Source organism: Schistocerca serialis, chromosome 8 (assembly GCF_023864345.2).
Source record: "Schistocerca serialis cubense isolate TAMUIC-IGC-003099 chromosome 8, iqSchSeri2.2, whole genome shotgun sequence".
Taxonomy (NCBI): Eukaryota; Metazoa; Arthropoda; class Insecta; order Orthoptera; family Acrididae; genus Schistocerca; species Schistocerca serialis.
This window is the reverse complement of record NC_064645.1, coordinates 216,381,445-216,400,920: the sequence shown is the minus strand read 5'-3', so window position 1 is coordinate 216,400,920 and position 19,476 is coordinate 216,381,445. Positions and strand designations below refer to the sequence as shown.

At 37.0% G+C, this 19,476-nt stretch overlaps 1 protein-coding gene and 1 non-coding gene across 2 annotated transcripts in view; one reads left to right on the top strand and one right to left on the bottom strand.

The window, feature by feature from the left end:
- Positions 1-10,103, top strand: part of LOC126416934 (hemicentin-2) — a 116,135-nt gene extending 106,032 nt beyond the window's left edge. Inside the window, exons 13-14 of the mRNA XM_050084815.1 lie at positions 2,803-3,162; positions 5,928-10,103. Coding sequence (XP_049940772.1) covers positions 2,803-3,162; positions 5,928-6,097 — 530 coding nt within the window. The 3' untranslated portion in view covers positions 6,098-10,103. The remainder of the gene's footprint in view (positions 1-2,802; positions 3,163-5,927) is intronic.
- An 8,915-nt stretch (positions 10,104-19,018) lies between these two features.
- Trnat-ugu (transfer RNA threonine (anticodon UGU)) lies at positions 19,019-19,093 on the bottom strand. Its single transcript has one exon. It is a non-coding gene; the product is annotated as a tRNA-Thr (tRNA).
- Between the last annotated feature and the right edge of the window lie 383 nt (positions 19,094-19,476).

Here is a 19,476-nt window from a genome sequence, read left to right as displayed (position 1 = left end):
TGAACGCATCCTCTTCCATGAGCTGTTGCAACCGCGCCGAAAATTCAAAGCGATTGACTTTGTCATTGGGTGTCAGGGCTTGTAGCAATTGTAAACGGTAAGGCTTCTGCTTTAGCCTTTTCCGTAAGATTCTCCAAACTGTCGGCTGTGGTACATTTAGCTCCCTGCTTGCTTTATTCGTCGACTTCCGCGGGCTACGCATGAAACTTGCCCGCACGCGTTCAACCGTTTCTTCGCCCACTGCAGGCCGACCCGTTGATTTCCCCTAACAGAGGCATCCAGAAGCTTTAAACTGCGCATACCGTTGCCGAATGGAGTTAGCAGTTGGTGGATCTTTGTTGAACTTCGTCCTGAAGTGTCGTTGCACTGTTATGACTGACTGATGTGAGTGCATTTCAAGCACGACATACGCTTTCTCGGCTCCTGTCGCCATTATGTCTCACTGCGCTCTCGAGCGCTCTGGTGCAGGAACCTGAAGTGCGGTTTCAGCCGAACAAAACTTTATGAGTTTTTCTACGTATCTGTAGTGTGTCGTGACCATATGTCAATGAATGGAGCTACAGTGAATTTATGAAATCGCTTCAATCATTTGTAATAGCCCTGTACTATCTGAAAGAAGCTGCACAAATATTCAGACAGATCTTGACAGGATTTCAAAGTGGTGCAGAGGTTGGCAACATGATTTGAATGTGCAGAAATGTACAAGTGGTATACTATGCAAACCTCTTGTGACTATAATATCAATGAAACAATGGAAAATCTGGGATGGAATAATGACAGTGAGTAGGGTAGATTGCTATTCACCAGACAGTGGAGATGTTGAGATGCAGACAGACACAGAAAAAAGACTGTTAAACAAGTAAACTTTTGGTCAAATGACCTTCTTCTGAAGTAGACAACACACATTTTCACACAAATGCAACTCACACACAAGACACTGTCTCTGGTTGCCAAGGTCTGTTCGCCCTTAGCAGCCAGAGATAGTGTCAGGGGTGTGAGTTGTGTTTGTGAGAATATGTGTGTTGTCTGCTTCAGAAAAAGGCCATGCGGCCGAAATTTTACGTGTTTAACAGTCTTTTTTCTGTGCCTTTCTGTGTCTCAACAGTTCACCGTTTGTTTGGGCACTGAAGCTGTAACAAATGAGAAATTTCTTTATTAAGTAGTACATGTAGGGCTGCTGTAGAGTGGGCATAATAAACAAAGGTCATTGCTTATTTTTTGCTTCCATCCTCAGTCCCACCATCCCACCTTCATTATGTGCTTAAGACCATGTTACATAGGATTATGATTTATTTGTTCTGCATTTAACAAAATTTGATAGTTATTGCAATAAAGGAAGATAGGACATCCAAATGCAAATTTCATTATGAATGTATAGGAAACCCAAGGGAGAGATGGAAGGACTGAGGCACGCTGTTTTTCTATTTAATTCATTACTTAACTGCAATAATATCTTTTTGGTAAGAGTAGTAGATGGGATATGGTGTTTATTCAAATGATACAGGCATTTTAATGTTAAAAGAATTGCCTTTTTGAATTAATTTCATTTACAATTTAAAGTCTCAGTAACATAGATGGATGATTCAAACCACATATTTCTTTCACAGCAAAAAAGACTTGCATTACTAATGAAAAGTGTATTCAGGTTAACTGTGTTGAGATCTTTACAGTTGGCATGAATAAATCATTTGTTTATCACTGTAAATAATTTTAATTTCATAAAGTTTTCCAACCATTTGAATTTCACTCTTGTCTTGCTACGTTTAAGATTATGAACAAATGGTACATATCTAATAAATGGACAGCCCATGGGATTTTGGTGCTTAGCGCACATGTCTTTTCTTAAATCATTATATAGGCAACATGTGTATTAACTTTCATAACTGTCCCAATAACAGCAAATATGTGTGTGTTCTAAGTTTATTACTTGCATGAATAGTTAATTCATTTCATAATCCTGTAAGTTATGATGTTATGCTTTGCATGTATATCACTGACTGTGCATATGCATGTGAGTTTTATTTATTTGTAAATTTAGATATTATTTTAGATTTAGTTTTCCCTTTATGTAACTTGGCTATCAACATCTTCATAATGCTAGAGAAGGTATTTTGTGTGCAAAGGAATTGTAATAACCCAAAAAATTAATCAAAAAGTCCCTGGTAAAAGAAAAGTAAATAAGTCAGATAGCAGGTGAAAGAAAGACAGTATCGACAGGAATTGTTTTTATTTGTGAATATCACTACAAAATATCTTTCCATCTGTGCAGATGTTCATTGCTTTTGTATGCACACTGAATCTGGGGAAATAAATTAGTCATCATTTTACTTGGGGGCAGCTCCTCTGTTTGGACATGAAGTGCTTTTTGTTCAGGGTAAAATGAGGGAGAACAGTGGCAATAATATGACCTGAGACAATATATACAAGAACAAAGATCTTATGATCTAATTACTGTCTGCCCTTGTGCTTCTTTCTTTAGAATTTTTCCCTTTTGATTGAGGCAGTCATCTGAAGATATAATGTGTTATCAGCATAGAGTAATCTGCGTCCTGTCATAATTTATCTTTTCAACAGAGACTTACTCCAAATTGCGTCAGAGTTTAGAGGCAAATTTCAGACTGAATGCACATTTAGAATGATTTCTTGTGGATAATGTTTCCTCTCTGTGGCATTTAGTTCTTTTAACTAAAACTGTGTGGGTAGACTGTATTTAATGTAGGACATATGAAATCTTCAGTTGTTCAAGAACTGCTATATGTTGTAAGCTGATAACGAGCTACTAGCTTTATTTTCTATACACAGGGGTTAATATGGGCTATATGGACAACAGCTACTCCAATTCTAACAATGGAGGTTCAGTCAACTCACAGGATTCTTTGTGGCAAATGAAGATGGCAGCCCAGGCTAATAACAACAGTGGAGCTGCTAATGGTGGCAATGCTGAACTGCATCAACGCATGGGAGACAGGGGGAATACCTATGGTTATGATCCCCTTACACATGGAGGTTACGGGGGTGTTGACGATTATGCACCTTACCCACACGCTTCAGCAACTGAACATGAATATCATGGACCAAGCAACCCTCCAAGGCCACAGGATTTCAACAATGATCCTTATGCAGCTGTCCACAAATCCAAGAAGAGGATGGATCAGCACCTCGGTGAGAATTCAATAATCTGGATAATCCTAAAGCAAATTATGTGCAGTTATCTAAACATGATACAACTGTGTTAAGGTGGTAAAAGAAATGACTGGTAACAACAGGTGGCTCCCGGACAAGCCAAGGAATTAGAAAGAGAATACATAAACAAATAAATGTCTATTGAAGAAACATGAATATACAAATCTTTCTAGAAAAGATTGAAACTTCTTCCTATTCTTTTTTCCTGCCCTTTTTGTCCCCAAACTCCTCCCATTTTCCTTCCTTTGAAAAAATGTGGTTTCTCTTCTTGTACTGCAACAACATTTTATCATTTACTTTCGTATGACAGTAATATGATACCCTTATTTTCTTTTAGTGTTGCAAAATGACATGATTAGATTACTAGTCAACTACTAGAATATTCACTTGCATGATTTTACAAAATGTGTTTGTTTAAGTAATATTTTTTCATTACACTTGTGAAAATTAAGCATACTTCACGTAGTTGTAAAAATGCACTTGTTACGTATAATTCGTACTGCATGCTGCCTAACGTGTGCAAATGAATGTTCACATTTATGATCATTAGTATAACAATCAATGGAAAATCAGGATGGAATTTAATAATATTATGAAAAGGAAAGTTACACGTGCAACTGCAACTCATACACATGACTGCAGTCTCAGGCAACTGAAACCACCATTTGTGGCAGTCCTTTTGTTGTGCCTATCTGCGAATTAGCATCTCCACTATATTGTCATTAGTACAAGATGCATTTAAAGCATACACATTCCAAATCCAAAAATGATAAGAGAAAATGGAATTTGTTCCTTCAAGATACTGTTTTTAATATCATTCAGTACAGATATGAATTCCACATATTTGGTAGAAAACTGAAATAGCCTGAAGATGTCTTGAAGAATAACTCATTGCTCTTCCATCACATTTCCTGGTTTACACCCTTGTAGCCTTTCAGTGAGATTTTAATCCAAACAAAAATCAATAAATTGTTGTTGAATAGCAGAGTGTGTCACATTTTATATTACTATTTTTTTTTAAATTAGCTTTGTATAATTGCTTTGAATGTTTGCATGTTGTTAAGTCATTGTAAGGCATGGACCACATAAATGGTTTAATGGACAGACATTACAAGTAGGCCTTTAGTAGATCTATTTATGAATATTGATTCCCATATGTAGTAGCAGTTCGTCATAGCTCAAGACTGAATGAGTAACTTTCTGAATTTCCATTGCTGTTTGTTAAGCTTACAAATGTTGGTGATGAAAATGTAAAAGTTATTGGTCCAGAAGAACAAAGTTATTTAAAAGCAATAAAGAGTCTCATATTCACAGACACTTTGAAAAACAATGTCACATTTGACCAAACTAGATGCAAACAGCAGAGGTTTGTGGATTACTCTCCAGGGAAGAGCTGGCAGTAGCTTTAAAATGCTTCTGGGAGTGGTGACGTCAATCATAATAATAGCTAAATTGGAGAAGTGCCATACCATCCCCAATCCAGCATTAGCTGGATAAAGAGCACCAAGAAGGAAAGAAGGAAACAGCCTCGTACTGACATTAAACCTGGAGATGACAGGTAAAAAAATGTAATGGCAGTTATTCTGTGGTACAGGTGTGAAATACTTCTTTCTGTTTCCCATCTTTGGGAAGAATGAGTGTCTATCAGAATATTCTGTTCAAAATTTCAATGACATATTAAAGAACCACTTCCAGGATTCATGGAGGTGAACCAACTTTGGATCAAATCTGCATTGTGGATTAACAATGAGGACAGGTGATTCGACAAGCCTGGGTGAGGTTTTTGAACGGGTGACCACATCCAACTGGGCAAATACTGAGCTGGTGCCCAAATCCCATCTCAGTTACATGCTATGCAAACATTTAGTAAATGTTCTCATGTTTGAACATGAGATTTACTGTAGCTGCAGACAGATGGGGTACACAGATTTTGGCCTGCTGGGAGTGATGATGTCAAGAAGGGCATTCAGCCACCCACTGTCAGCAACATTGCCGCAACCCATATTACAATGCTGACCTAGTAGAAAAAGGGGAAAATTTATGTGATTCTAAGGCCACTATTAAATTATCTTCCATGTTGATCATTAATCTAAACACACAGTGCACGGTTTGTTCACCATTTGTGCATAATTTTCCACTTTCAGTCCCTCATATCTGAACCTGTTTACACTGTACTTTGACTTTCGTGTACTGTTTATAATTCATGAAAACGAACTCTGGTGAGACAATGACCTCTCTGTGTGCCATCTCACACACACACGCACACACACACACACACACACACACACACACACACACACACACACACACACACACACACACTATTACTACATCTTCTTAGCACTGCAGTCCAACTTTATGAAATAAAATGGTACAATTTCATTAATATGTCGTGTAATTTTTCAACCAGTCAGTATGTTCACCAAGTGCACAAGGCTTGTGGTGCAAGCTGTGACTAATTTATGGTCAGCAAACAATATATCTCTTACACAAATGAGGCACAAAGTGCAGTTGACACTGGGAGAATATGACTTTCTGGAAAGACCACCTGTTCAGAAATTGAGAACAAGTAGTAAGCTGTGCTTGGAGAACATGCTGAAACAAGGAGAACTTGCTGAAACAATTTGTTATCTCATCACAAAACTTTTCACTATCACCTCTCAGTTAGAAATTCATGATTACTGTGTTAAATTTAAAATATGTAATGTTTCTTGCTACTCACATTGTATCGTCTCCTTTTACAGATTCTCCATACCATGATGTCAGTGGTCTGCCTGATCCATATATGGATCAAATGGATTGTGATGACAGCAAACCACAGCATATATCTCTGTCTTTTGATGAAAGCCTTGAAAGTGGCTATTCCACACCAAATTCCCGCAACAGGAGGGTAATACGTGAAATAATCGTGTGATATAATGTTCAAGAAGTCCATCCGTGGCCTTCAAACCGTACACTTACAAGAGTCATAGAAGAGCAAGAGACTTCAAGTCCATGATGGGACACAAATGTGACCTTCCCTTTATAAGTGAAAGTGCAAAAATGCAGGCACCCGTAGAGTGCAAAGAGAGAACTAGAGAGAGTACGAATCGGAGAGTAAGTGAATATATGTTTGTATGACAGAGATGGAGGTAGAGGACGGGGAGGGGGTGAGAGACATGCAACTGGTCAATATGAAGAATTACTGGAAGTGTGGGTCAGAAGAGATCAAGCATTACTAAAATATTTGTCAGAAAAAATTATTAAATTCCACATGGGGTGCTATGTTACAAGCTAGCACACCTGAAGTTCCATCATGTAACTGCATGTGGTACAAATTATCAAATAATCTTTGTTTCAAATGTTACCACCAAAGTTAACGAATTTTAGAATACTGTTACAATATTTCTTTCATTCCACTTTTATGTCATAGTGTGTATGAATGAAATGTGTGCTGTTGTGATGTCCTTTAATGTACATACCTGTATAAATTTTTGAAACAGGAAAATGAGCAAATGCTTGTGCACGTATGACACAGCTATGATTATTTCCTTGAAATCTGAGCTCTTAGGCTCTGGTAGCTGGTTAAGTGTCAGACAAAACTTATAATCTGAGACTGAACTGAATTTTTAAGTCTGTGTGGGTGCTTATGAGCCTTTCTTATGAAATTTCTCAGTCATAAATAGCCTCAATTTGTCTGAAAGACATATCATGTAACTCCAGGGAATGTGATAATCTCATTGATGAAATTAAACAATTGATGGCTCCATATCATTTCCTGGCATTCAGAATGCAACTAAATAAACTGTTACTGCCTTAGGATGTTACAGAAAAAATGATGGTTTGATCAGGATCATCGAGGAAAATAACTGATTTGTCTTGTGTTTTAACAAGAAGTGCAGAAAGAAGATATCTATTGAATTGTTGAAGAAGCTTTTTCGTACCATGAACTGAAAAGTCAGTAAAACACTTGTAATTTATGTGATGTATAAACAGCACAATATTGAAAGAAGTGTCATTTTTACTTCCAGTATTCAAAGTAATACAACATATGCACCTTCTGCGTATATCAATGTTGACACAAAATACTTAGAAAAGCCAGCTGCTTTAGCAAATTATTTAATATAAAAGTGCCATGTAAAATGTCCAGATGTAAATCCTTTGTCACATCTGTTACCATTAATAATTTGAAACACAATTTGTCTTGGGACCATTATAACAAGTAGATATTGCACTGTTGTTTTTCACTTAGGCTTATCACACATCTAATAATGTATGAAATTTGCCACTATTGTGTGAATGTTGGACTGATCTGATGCTTACTGCAGTGTCCCTCTGATGACTAAAAACATATATTGCAATTTGTTGCTCATTGTTATTGGAAAACTGTAGTCCAGTAACTACGCATGTGTGGTGAGAGAATATATATTTACATCTGTTAATTTCATTTGAAACTGACCAATCTTCTACTCACTTTTCATTACAACAAATGAATTATGAGAACTTTTATTCATATGCAAAGATTTAAAAAAAATTCAAATGAACTAGTTGCAAAAATGTCCATGAAAATCTCATTTTTGAAAAAAATACAGTGGATGTTTTTCTTGCATCAATGGTTCAAAAATGTATAATTGTTTCATAATATCAGAACTCACAGATGGTTATGGAATCAACTTTTTTCATTTCCCAAAATATGAAGATGACACTTTTTATTAAAAATTTCAGTAAACTTTAGTACTCTGAGCAACACAAAAATCTGTAGTTTCTCGAGAAATGCATGCATCAAATACTGATGGTGACAAAAAGGAAATTAATTGTGATGCTTTTATAATCGGAAGTTGGCTTAATGCACAGAATTTGTCCTGACTAATCCTGCCTGCTAAAAGGTTAAGTTGTGGGAATATAATTTCAGTGGAGTATAAGTCAATGAACTAGAATCTGAACCTTGCCCTTTATTGTATGTAAATAGATGTAAAAAAGGAATGTATTAGGTTGAAAATTCTAGAGGTATGGAGAGGGAACTGTTGTACTTAAGAAAATAATATCACACATAAAATATTTTGGGAACTTTATATCTTTTTAGTAATGGATCAGTGACACATTGCAGTAACAAATGACTGAAGTTCTTTTCTGTTTCCACAATATCAAATTTTCCATTGTGAATAGGATTTGGAGAGCAGAAAGATTCTTCTCTGGATACAATTTGCCCTGTTCCCAAATAATTACTGACAATGAAAAATTTGATTCAAATGGAAATAAAAGATGACTTCATTTCATGTTTAATATTGAAACACTATTTTTGCAACTCATTGGGTTTAGCAAAGCTTATTTTGATGTGGCATAAAATTTGATACACAGATTTCTCTTGTGTACATTTTCGCACCTGTAAACAAAGAAATGATGAATGTGAAGAAAATTAAGTGTTCATTTCACTGATCTCTTACTTCCAAAAAATATGTTTTTTGTCATGTGAGTTTCCTCATAATGTTCATATGATCCAATATGGATATGAGAATGAATATATGAGGAAGATCTTGGACACTATTCTTTGCATATGCATCACAGTAAAAACTGTATGTAATCATTTGCATGAAGAAAAAGGAAAATGAAAACATCTGTTTCTTCAGTCACATGATATCTCGGAAGCATAAATGTGCCTAAAGTCAATCATCTTCTTATGTTTTCTTCATTGCCAGTATTGTGAATCATAATTTAGAACATAGCAAGAGTTAATGGTCCTTTGCTAATACCTGAAGCACAAGAAGGAAAATACTGTAGTATAACTGCAGACTTGGTTGACAACTTATGATGAATTACATAGTTCAAGCAAAGGGATTTGCATGGTATGTTGTGAATTGGTTTAGAAATACACACAATGCTAGTGGGTTTCAGATTTTAATTACATGTATGGAAAATGAAAGATATGAAATATTCTTCAAAATATTTGCAGGTGTCTCTCCACCTTTTCATCTTGCAACAGTTTCATAATGCATGTAACATTTAATCAGATTTGGGTACAATGAAAGGTCCATTGCTATTTTTATGCACTGCTTGCAATGGCTGCTATTCCTCATACTGGCAAGCAACTATCACTTTTATATCAATTATGCATTAAATAATAAATTACATTTTCATGGCCTGCAGGATGGTCACATTTCTTTTTTCTTTTTTTTTTTTTTTTTTTTTTTTTTTTTTTATCAGCCAGGCAAAACTGTTAACAGAATGAAATGATGAGCAAGAGTGGCTTACATAACAAGTTAATAAACAGTTGTTAATTATTTACTAAATCTTCTTTAGGAAACTGTCACAACCTCAAATGGAACCCAAGACAAAATCGCAATGCTAAAGTTTTTTTCTTATGTTAGCTTGCAGTTCTTATGTATGCAATCACTACTCTTACCTTTCATAAGTTGTGGATGTTAATGTATGTTTGAGAGAAACAAGTTTATTCAGCTTTCAGCATAAGAAATAAATGTGAATTTTGATTGCTACATTCACTTGCATTTAAAAGTCTAGTATAACTGAAAATGAGGAATGGAAGCGGAAAAATACCCACCGTCCAACTTTGTTTGTATTATTTTGCCCCTTTCAGTCTGCTTTTTAGTTAATGCTCAATGAAATTAAATAATTTGTATGATCTCACCATTTTCAAATGGAATTGTAAGCCTATAAAATGTATATATTGGAAACGTGTTTTTGCTAACAGCTCAGAATATTTGTTAAATGAGTGTGCATTGCATTTATCTTTTGTGTATCCATACTGTACATTTTAATTGGAGGCTCCTTACTTATTTCATTTATCATAATATAAATTTCAATGAACTAACATTTATATAATTCATCTGTTTGAGCTTGAATGTGTTCAATATTTGAACAAATGTGTAAATAAACATAAGATTTATTTTGTACAGAAATGTTGCAATAAATACATTATATGTGTAGTGTTGCATTTTCATTCCTCTATTTTATTGTACAAAAGATATTAACTTCATGGATGTGAACTATTTAATTGTTATGGTCATTCATGGCATGGAAGCTTTTTTTTCTTTTTACCAACAACAGATTGTGGCAGTTGGCCATTAGCCTATGCGACAGTTTTAGCTAGTTCAGAGCAGGTTTGCTGCATTTAGAGTTCTAGCCACACCTTTTATGGATTTCTGTTTCTTCACTTGTTTTCTTGAAGATGTAAGACCACAGAGTGATTTTGATTCTTATCAGCAATCAAACCATTAACACAATATACTAGGTTTATATGGTGGGTAGACATAGTAATGATAATTTACAAATGGAACTATGATTGAAATTAAAATCCAACAAATTTGCAGTTTGCTTCTGGTGATTTTTGAAGCATATTTCCAACATTAAAGAAATTGTGGCAGAATATTACACACTAGATACTTAACTTTTCATTCTAATATTGACAGTGGGGTGCTGATAATTACTTCACTGCAGGTAGAAAAACTGTAAGCTCATGCATCTAGTATCTCTTCCATGCACTCTACTAAAGAAAAGACATTTTTTTATGAATTTTGGTGCATGCATTGAATAAAATTATATTTCTAGAAGCACGAACTGTTACAGGCTGGACATCATCTTCAACAAGTATGAGTAAATACACATCATCTTCAACTCACCTGTGACTAAATACAGATTTAAATAGACTAAATTTGTGGGTGTTACTATATCGTATAAGTCGTATCACAACCAACACAATTTTACATACTGTTGTTGAAATGTCTACAGAATTAAACTTACAATAAAAATTGTAAATATAGAAAAGTTTTGAGTACAACAATGTTTTGCAAAAAGATGAAAAATATTTGACACAAGCAAAATTTGGAGAAAGTTAGTTTTCTATACAAATTTATGGCAAATACAGTTTATAAACAAATACAGGTAGCTCCAACTAACATTAATTTTCACACTAATTTTAAAATTGTTTCAACTGCTATTATTCATGTAGAGATTATGCATTTTAGTTTGGCTAGTTTCTTATCACTTTATGAAAATACTGTCGTCGTGGTCTTCAGTCTGAACACTGGTTTGATGCAGCTTCCCGTGCCACTCTATCCTGTGCAAGCACCTTCATCTCTGAATAACTACTGCAGCTTCCATCCTTCTGAATCTGTTTACTGTATCCATCTCTTGACCTCCCTCTACAATTTTACCTTTTGATGACTGTCTACTCTTATAACTGCCATCTGATTTCTGTACAAGTTATAAATAGCCTTTTGATCCCTGTATTTTACCCCAGCTACCCTCAGAATTTCAGAGAAAGCATTGCTGTCAGCATTGTCAAATACTTTCTCTAAATCCCCAAATGCTATAAATGTAGGTTTGCCTTTCTTAACCTATCTTATGTTATCAATGATACAACTGTAGTGCACACAGTTGCCAGAGACATCCTTCATCTTGTGCACCAGGTGAAAGCATCTTGTGCACCAGGTGAAAGCTTTCTGTCATGGCTAGCTCTCCCAAGGCTGTCAGTAGTTCTGATGAACTGTTGTCTACTGCCAGGAGCTAGTTTCATCTTAGATCTTTTAGTGACCTATCAAATTCTTCTCACAGTAACATGTCCCCCACCTCATCTTCATCTACATGTGATTCCACTTCTATAATATTCCCTTCAAGTTCATCTTCCTTCTATAGACATCCTATATACTCCTTCCACCATCTGGCTTTCCCTTCTTTGCTTAGGACTGGTTTTTATACAGCTGTTCTCTCTTCTCCAAAGACCTCTATAATTTTCGTGCAGGTGGTATCTACCTTTCCCCTAGAGAAATATGCTTCTAAATCCTTACAGCTGACCTCTAGCCATCTCTGCTCAGCCACTCAGCCATTTTGCGCTTCCTGTCAATATTATGTAAAATGACAGCCGATGTGAAAGTTTGAGATGTTTCTCTGTGGAAAAGAGTTAATATTGCCATTAAAAAGAAGGAATGGCAAATTGTGCAGAGGAAATCAAGAAGTTAAAGAAACATGTGTCCTGCTTACAATTTATAAGCAGTGCTTTGAAACTGAATATCTCGAATTTTCAGCTTGGAGAAAGTGTGCCGAATACTTGACAAGTTCCGCAAAGCATAGCGCCTGCTAGCAAAAAGTGGACTAAAGTCACTTACAAAAACAGCATGCAATAACCGCAAAATCATGTAAATGGTAAAAGTATCACGACACAATCTTTATGCACAAAAACACTTTTGAAGTGCTTTCAGCTGTAGACTGTGATATCTCAACAAGCTGCAGCGAACCACATGGAAAGAAGGACTTCAGAAACAAAGAGCAACTGAGTTGCTTTCGACAACAACAAGAAGCAACTCAACTGTGAGTGTAGTCGTTGACAGCGAATCAAATGGATTATCGACTAATATGGACAAAAAAGACAAAACAAACTGTGCCACCGTGCAACATCCACATACTGGCAGGCCTAAAAACAGTTATCTTGAACCAAAAAAAAGTGTAAAATAAACCTGTCAGCAGATAGTCCATAATGGAACATGTTGTTGTTGTGGTCTTCAGTCCTGAGACTGGTTTGATGCAGCTCTCCATGCTACTCTATCCTGTGCAAGCTTCTTCATCCCCCAGTACCTACTGCAACCTACATCCTTCTGAATCTGCTTAGTGTATTCATCTCTTGGTCTCTGCCTACGATTTTTACCCTCCACACTGCCCTCCAATACTAAATTGGTGATCCCTTGATGTCTCAGAACATGTCCGACCAACTGATCCCTTCTTCTGGTCAAGTTGTGCCACAAACTTCTCTTCTCCCCAATCCTATTCAATACTTCCTCATTAGTTATGTGATCTACCCATCTAATCTTCAGCATTCTTCTGTAGCACCACATTTCGAAAGCTTCTATTCTCTTCTTGTCCAAACTATTTACCGTCCATGTTTCACTTCCATACATGGCTACACTCCATACAAATACTTTCAGAAATGACTTCCTGACACTTAAATCTATACTCGATGTTAACAAATTTCTCTTCTTCAGAAACGCTTTCCTTGCCATTGCCAGTCTACATTTTATATCCTCTCTACTTCAACCATCATCAGTTATTTTGCTCCCCAAATAACAAAATTCCTTTACTACTTTAAGTGTCTCATTTCCTAATCTAATACCCTCAGCATCACCCGACTTAATTAGACTACATTCCATTATCCTCGTTTGGCTTTTGTTGATGTTCATCTTATATCCTCCCTTCAAGACACCATCCATTCCGTTCAACTGCTCTTCCAAGTCCTTTGCTGTCTCTGACAGAATTACAATGTCATCGGCGAACCTCCACATTTTTATTTCTTCTCCATGGATTTTAATACCTACTCCGAATTTTTCTTTTGTTTCCTTTACTGCTTGCTCAATATACAGATTGAATAACATCGGGGAGAGGCTACAACCATGTCTTACTCCCTTCCCAACCACTGCTTCTCTTTCTTGTCCCTCGACTCTTATAACTGCCATCTGGTTTCTGTACAAATTGTAAATCGCCTTTCGCTCCCTGTATTTTACCCCTGCCACCTTTAGAATTTGAAAGAGAGTATTCCAGTCAACATTGTCAAAAGCTTTCTCTAAGTCTACAAATGCTAGAAACGTAGGTTTGCCTTTCCTTAATCTTTCTTCTAAGATAAGTCGTAGGGTCAGTATTGCCTCACGTGTTCCAGTATTTCTACGGAATCCAAACTGATCTTCCCCAAGGTCGGCTTCTACTAGTTTTTCCATTCGTCTGTAAAGAATTCGAGTTAGTATTTTGCAGCTGTGACTTATTAAACTTATTGTTCGGTAATTTTCACATCTGTCAACACCTGCTTTCTTTGGAATTGGAATTATTATATTCTTCTTGAAGTCTGAGGGTATTTCGCCTGTTTCATACATCTTGCTCACCAGATGGTAGAGTTTTGTCAGGACTGGCTCTCCCAAGGCCGTCAGTAGTTCCAATGGAATGTTGTCTACTCCGGGGGCCTTGTTTCGACTCAGGTCTTTCAGTGCTCTGTCAAACTCTTCGCGCAGTATCGTATCTCCCATTTCATCTTCATCTACATCCTCTTCCATTTCCATAATATTGTCCTCAAGTGCATCGCCCTTGTATAGACCCATATATACTCCTTCCACCTTTCTGCCTTCCCTTCTTTGCCCAGAACTGGGCTTCCATCTGAGCTCTTGATGTTCATACAAGTGGCTCTCTTATCTCCAAAGGTCTCTTTAATTTTCCTGTAGGCAGTATCTATCTTACCCCTAGAGAGATAAGCCTCTACATCCTTACATTTGTCCTCTAGCCATCGCTGCTTAGCGATTTTGCACTTCCTGTTGACCTCATTTTTGAGACGTTTGTACTCCTTTTTGCCTGCTTCATTTACTGCATTTTTATATTTTCTCCTTTCATCAATTAAATTCAATATTTCTTCTGTTACCCAAGGATTTCTACTAGCCCTCGTCTTTTTACCTACTTGATCCTCTGCTGCCTTCACTACTTCATCCCTCAAAGCTACCCATTCTTCTTCTACTGTATTTCTTTCCCCCATTCCTGTCAATTGTTCCCTTATGCTCTCCCTGAAACTCTGTACAACCTCTGGTTCTTTCAGTTTATCCAGGTCCCATCTCCTTAAATTCCCACCTTTTTGCAGTTTCTTCAGTTTTAATCTACAGGTCATAACCAATAGATTGTGGTCAGAGTCCACATCTGCCCCTGGAAATGTCTTACAATTTAAAACCTGGTTCCTAAATCTCTGTCTTACCATTATATAATCTATCTGATACCTGGAACATAGCAGCTGAATTTCAGTCTAGAAGCAGTCACAAAATAACTAGCATAGTGAAATCAGGCGAAAAATTTCAGGCAGTAATTTCCATGAACCATGACTTCAAAACAGCAACAACAAATGACAACTTTTTTTTGCTCTTAGCGGGATAAAATGATGCAGCAAAAAGTGAAATAAAAGACCTAGTGATCTCGTTCAAAAGAAGGCTATATGAGCTGAGAAACTCGAATGTGATTGTTTTCTGCGTTCCACATCGACATGACTTGCCAGTCTGGTCATGTGTATATAAAGAATTGTGGAGAACAAATAAACAGATCCTAAATATACACACAAGGTTCAAAAATGTTACATTTGTGGGCATAATCTGCATAGGAAGAAGATTTAACACATCGCATGGCTTCCATCTCAACAGATTACAAAGAAGTAGTGAACAGCAAATTGAATGTACAGTATTGTGCTACAGAGGCCATCCTCTCAAGAACAATAACAACAAACACTTGGGAGAAACAACCATGAAATGCCAGGTCAGTAAAACAATTCATTGGCAGGACAAGAGTGATGTTTTTTTAGGACAATAAAATGTTCCACCACTGCAGCACCAGATGCAAATGTATGTGTTTTGTATGTGCCTCAAACAAACTTCAGTCCCCATGGGAATAATTTATCACTTTTGCATTACAATGTACAGGGTTTAGGAAACAAAATAGGTGCTTTTCAATCATTTATCACAGGACTGTCTCCATATGTAGTAATAATTACAGAACACCAGAAAACAGTGGACAAGATTCAATATTGAAAATTAGAAAGCTACAACTTAGCTATGTTCTACTACAGAACACACAATTAAGGTGGTGGTGTTGCCATCTACCCAAGAAAATTTAAATTCGTAACCACCACAGAAAAAGTGCTATGGGGGGAACAATATCTCTGTTGACAAAGATTTCGAAACTGCTATTCTTAAAATCACATTTTGCACTGTTCCTTTCTATATCATAAGTATAGACAGATGCCCATGTGAAAATTTTGATGCTTTTCTGAAATCACTTGATGGAGTTTTAAGTAAATTAATGTCAGGTTGTAGAAGTATAAATCTTGCCATACTGGGAGATCTGAACATCAACACTTTAAGCAAATGTTTTACAGATTGTATACTGTCAAATTGGGCTAAAGATCTTCTTAGACTGACTGAGCGACACTGAACTCACATTCGGGAGTGACGGTTCAATCTCGCGTCCGGCCATCCTGATTTAGGTTTTCCGTGATTTCCCTAAATCGCTCCAGGTAAATGCCGGGGGTGGTTCCTTTGAAAGGGCACGGCCGACTTCCTTCCCCGTCCTTCCCTAATCCAATGAGACCGATGACCTCGCTGTTGGTCTCTTTCCCCAAAGAACCCAACCCCATCTTCTTGGACTAGTACCTACCAGAATACCCAATACACATAGTAAATCAATTGATCATGTTATCACAAATGTAATACCAAATTCAAACCAAGAAAAATGTACGAACACAAGCAAATATTATGTGCAAACAACACTGCTACACTAAGACATATTTTAAGCCAGTAATCATGGGAATCAGTTAGGATTATCATTGGGTTCAACAATAAATGGAACATTACAACTGAGCACTTACATAGACCCATGCCATTAAAAAAAGTGAGTATCCAGAAAAATCAGCCTTCAAAATCAAAATCTGTGGCATTAGATTTTAAAACAGAAGATCTGAAAGAAAAAATGGGAAACATGTATAGCTTACACAGACTGACTAACTCAGAGTTACATAAAGCACTCTACAAGCAGAACAAATATAAGTACTGCAAAGAAGTCAGGAGATCAAAATCAGAAAGAATCAGCCAACAGATACGAGTTTCAGATAATGTTTCAAAGACTTCTGGTCAATTGTAAATAAAATCAGAAACAGTGAAACAGAAATTAAAATAATAGTGTACACTTAAGTGTGAATAATGAAGATATATCTGATCCTCTTCTACTCAGCAAAATTTTTAATAATTAATTCATAAATACTCTCCAGTAACAAATAGAACTGCCCACTACCTGCAGTAAGCACATATTACATTCTGCAGCTTATTGATAATCTCAGAAACAAAAAATCTGCAGGATTAGATGAAACATCTCCATATCTATATATGAAGGTAGTATCTGTTCCTGAAATAATAGATAACATTGATGACCATGCAGCTTCTCTATAATGAAATGACAATTAAACTGACACCCTAGATGCAAACAGGCGTGGATATACATCATTGGGGACATGTTGAAAATGTGTGCCCTGACTGGGACTTGAACCTGGGATCTCCTGTTTACATGGCAGACACTCTATCCATCTGGGCCACCGAGAGCACAGAGGATAGTACACCTGCAGGGACTTATCCCTTGCACGCTCCCTGTGACACCCACATTCCCAACATGTCCACCACTACATTCGTGGTGTGCCTAATAGATGTTTGCCAATCACACTCATTACTCGTGGCAGATTAATCTACCAGGTCTCATACAAATTGGGGCATAGCGTGTGCATTGGCACAAGGAGGTCAATGGCCGGGTAGCCATATTTTAACTATGTATGAAAGTAGTATCTGTTTCTGAAAGAACAGATACCATTGATGACTATGCAGCTTCTCTAGAATGAAATGATAATTAAATTGACATCATAGCTGTAAACAGGCACAGATATAGGGTGTCAATTTAATTATCATTTCATTATAGAGTAGCTGCATGGTCATCAATGGTATCTGTTCTTTTGGGAACAGATACTACTTTCGTATAAAGTTAAAACACGGCTACCCGGCCATTGACCTTCTTATGCGAACGCACACGCTATGCCCCAACTTGTACCAGACTTGGTAGATTAATCATCCACGAGTAATGAGTGCATGGGCAAACACCTGTTAGGCGCACTATGAATGTAGTAGTGTGGGCATGTTGGGAATGTGGGTCTCACGGGGAGCATGCAAGGGATAAGTCCCCGCAGGCGTACTATCCTCTGTGCCCTTGGTGGCTCAGATGGATAGAGCGTCTGCCATGTAAGCAGGAGATCCCAGGTTCGAGTCCCGGTTGGGGCACACATTTTCAGCATGTCCCCAATGATGTATATCCGCACCTGTTTGCTGCTAGGGTGTCAATTTAAGTATCATTTCATCTCCGTATCTATTGAAGAAATGCAAACATTAACTAATGAAACCACTACTTCATCTAATAAACTGTGTTCTTGAAGATGGTGTGATCCCTGACAAGTTGAAACTGTATGTAGTGAAACCAGTACACAAAAAGGGAGAAATAAAGCATGTACAGAACTACAGACCCAGTGCCCTAACCTTCATTTTCAGCAGATTGATAGAGAAAATAATATAAAAAAAATCCTGAAACATTACAACAATGCGGACATACTAAGTGATTCCCAGCATGGTTTCAGAAGAGGTCGAAGTACCACATCAGCAGCAGTACAGTTTGTCCATAATGTACTTGAAAAAAATAAATGGAAAATTCCAAACAGCAGTAGTATTCCTGGACCTCTCAAGGGCTTTTGATGGAGCACATCATGATGTCCTCTTATCAAAAATTGCATAGAGGGATGTCACCAGTAAACTCATCCAATTGCTAGAAACATATTTACAGGGTATACAATAGAGCACAGAGATTATGTAATATAATGGAGAAATACTGGAGATGAGAAGGTTAAGTATCAGAAATACACTATGTGATCAAAAGTATCCAGACACCTGGTTGAAAATGACTTACAAGTTCGTGGCGCCCTCCATCTGTAATGCTGGAATTCAATATGGTGTTGGCTCACCTTTACCCTCGATGACAGCTTCCACTCTCGCAAGCATACGTTCAATCAGGTGCTGGAAGGTTTTATATTTTTATATTTTCTCTTTTCATCAGTTAAATTCAAGATCTCTTGTATTCTCTAAGGACTTCTACCAGGCCTTGTCCTTTTACGTATTTTATCCTCAGCTGTCTTCACTATCTCTTGATATGAAATTACCCATTCACCTTCAATTGTATTCAAATGATAATTAAATCAATACTCTAAGCTGTCGACAGGTGTTGATGTACATCAACGGGGACAGTTGAAAATGTTTGCCCTGACCGGGACTCGAACCCGGGATCTCCAGCTTACATGGCAGATGCTCTATCCATCTGAGCCACCGAGGGCATAGACGATAGTGCAACTGCAGGGATTTATCCCTTGCATGCTCCCCGCGAGACCCATATTCCCAACTTAATGTCCACGCACTACATTCCATTTCAATTGTATTTGTTTTCCCAGTTCTAGTCAATTGTTGCCTAATTCTCCCTATGAAACTCTCAACAAGCTCTGGTTCTTGCAACCTATCCTGGTCCCATCTCCTTAATTTTCTAATTTTTTTTGCAATTTATTTAGTTTCATCTTCAGTTCATGGCCAATAAATTGTGGTCAGAGTCCATATCTGCCCCTGGAAATGTCTTACAATTTAAAATCTGGTTCCGAATTCTCTGTCTTACCATCATATAATCAGTCAGAAACCTTCTGGTGTCTCCATTTCTGTTCCATATATA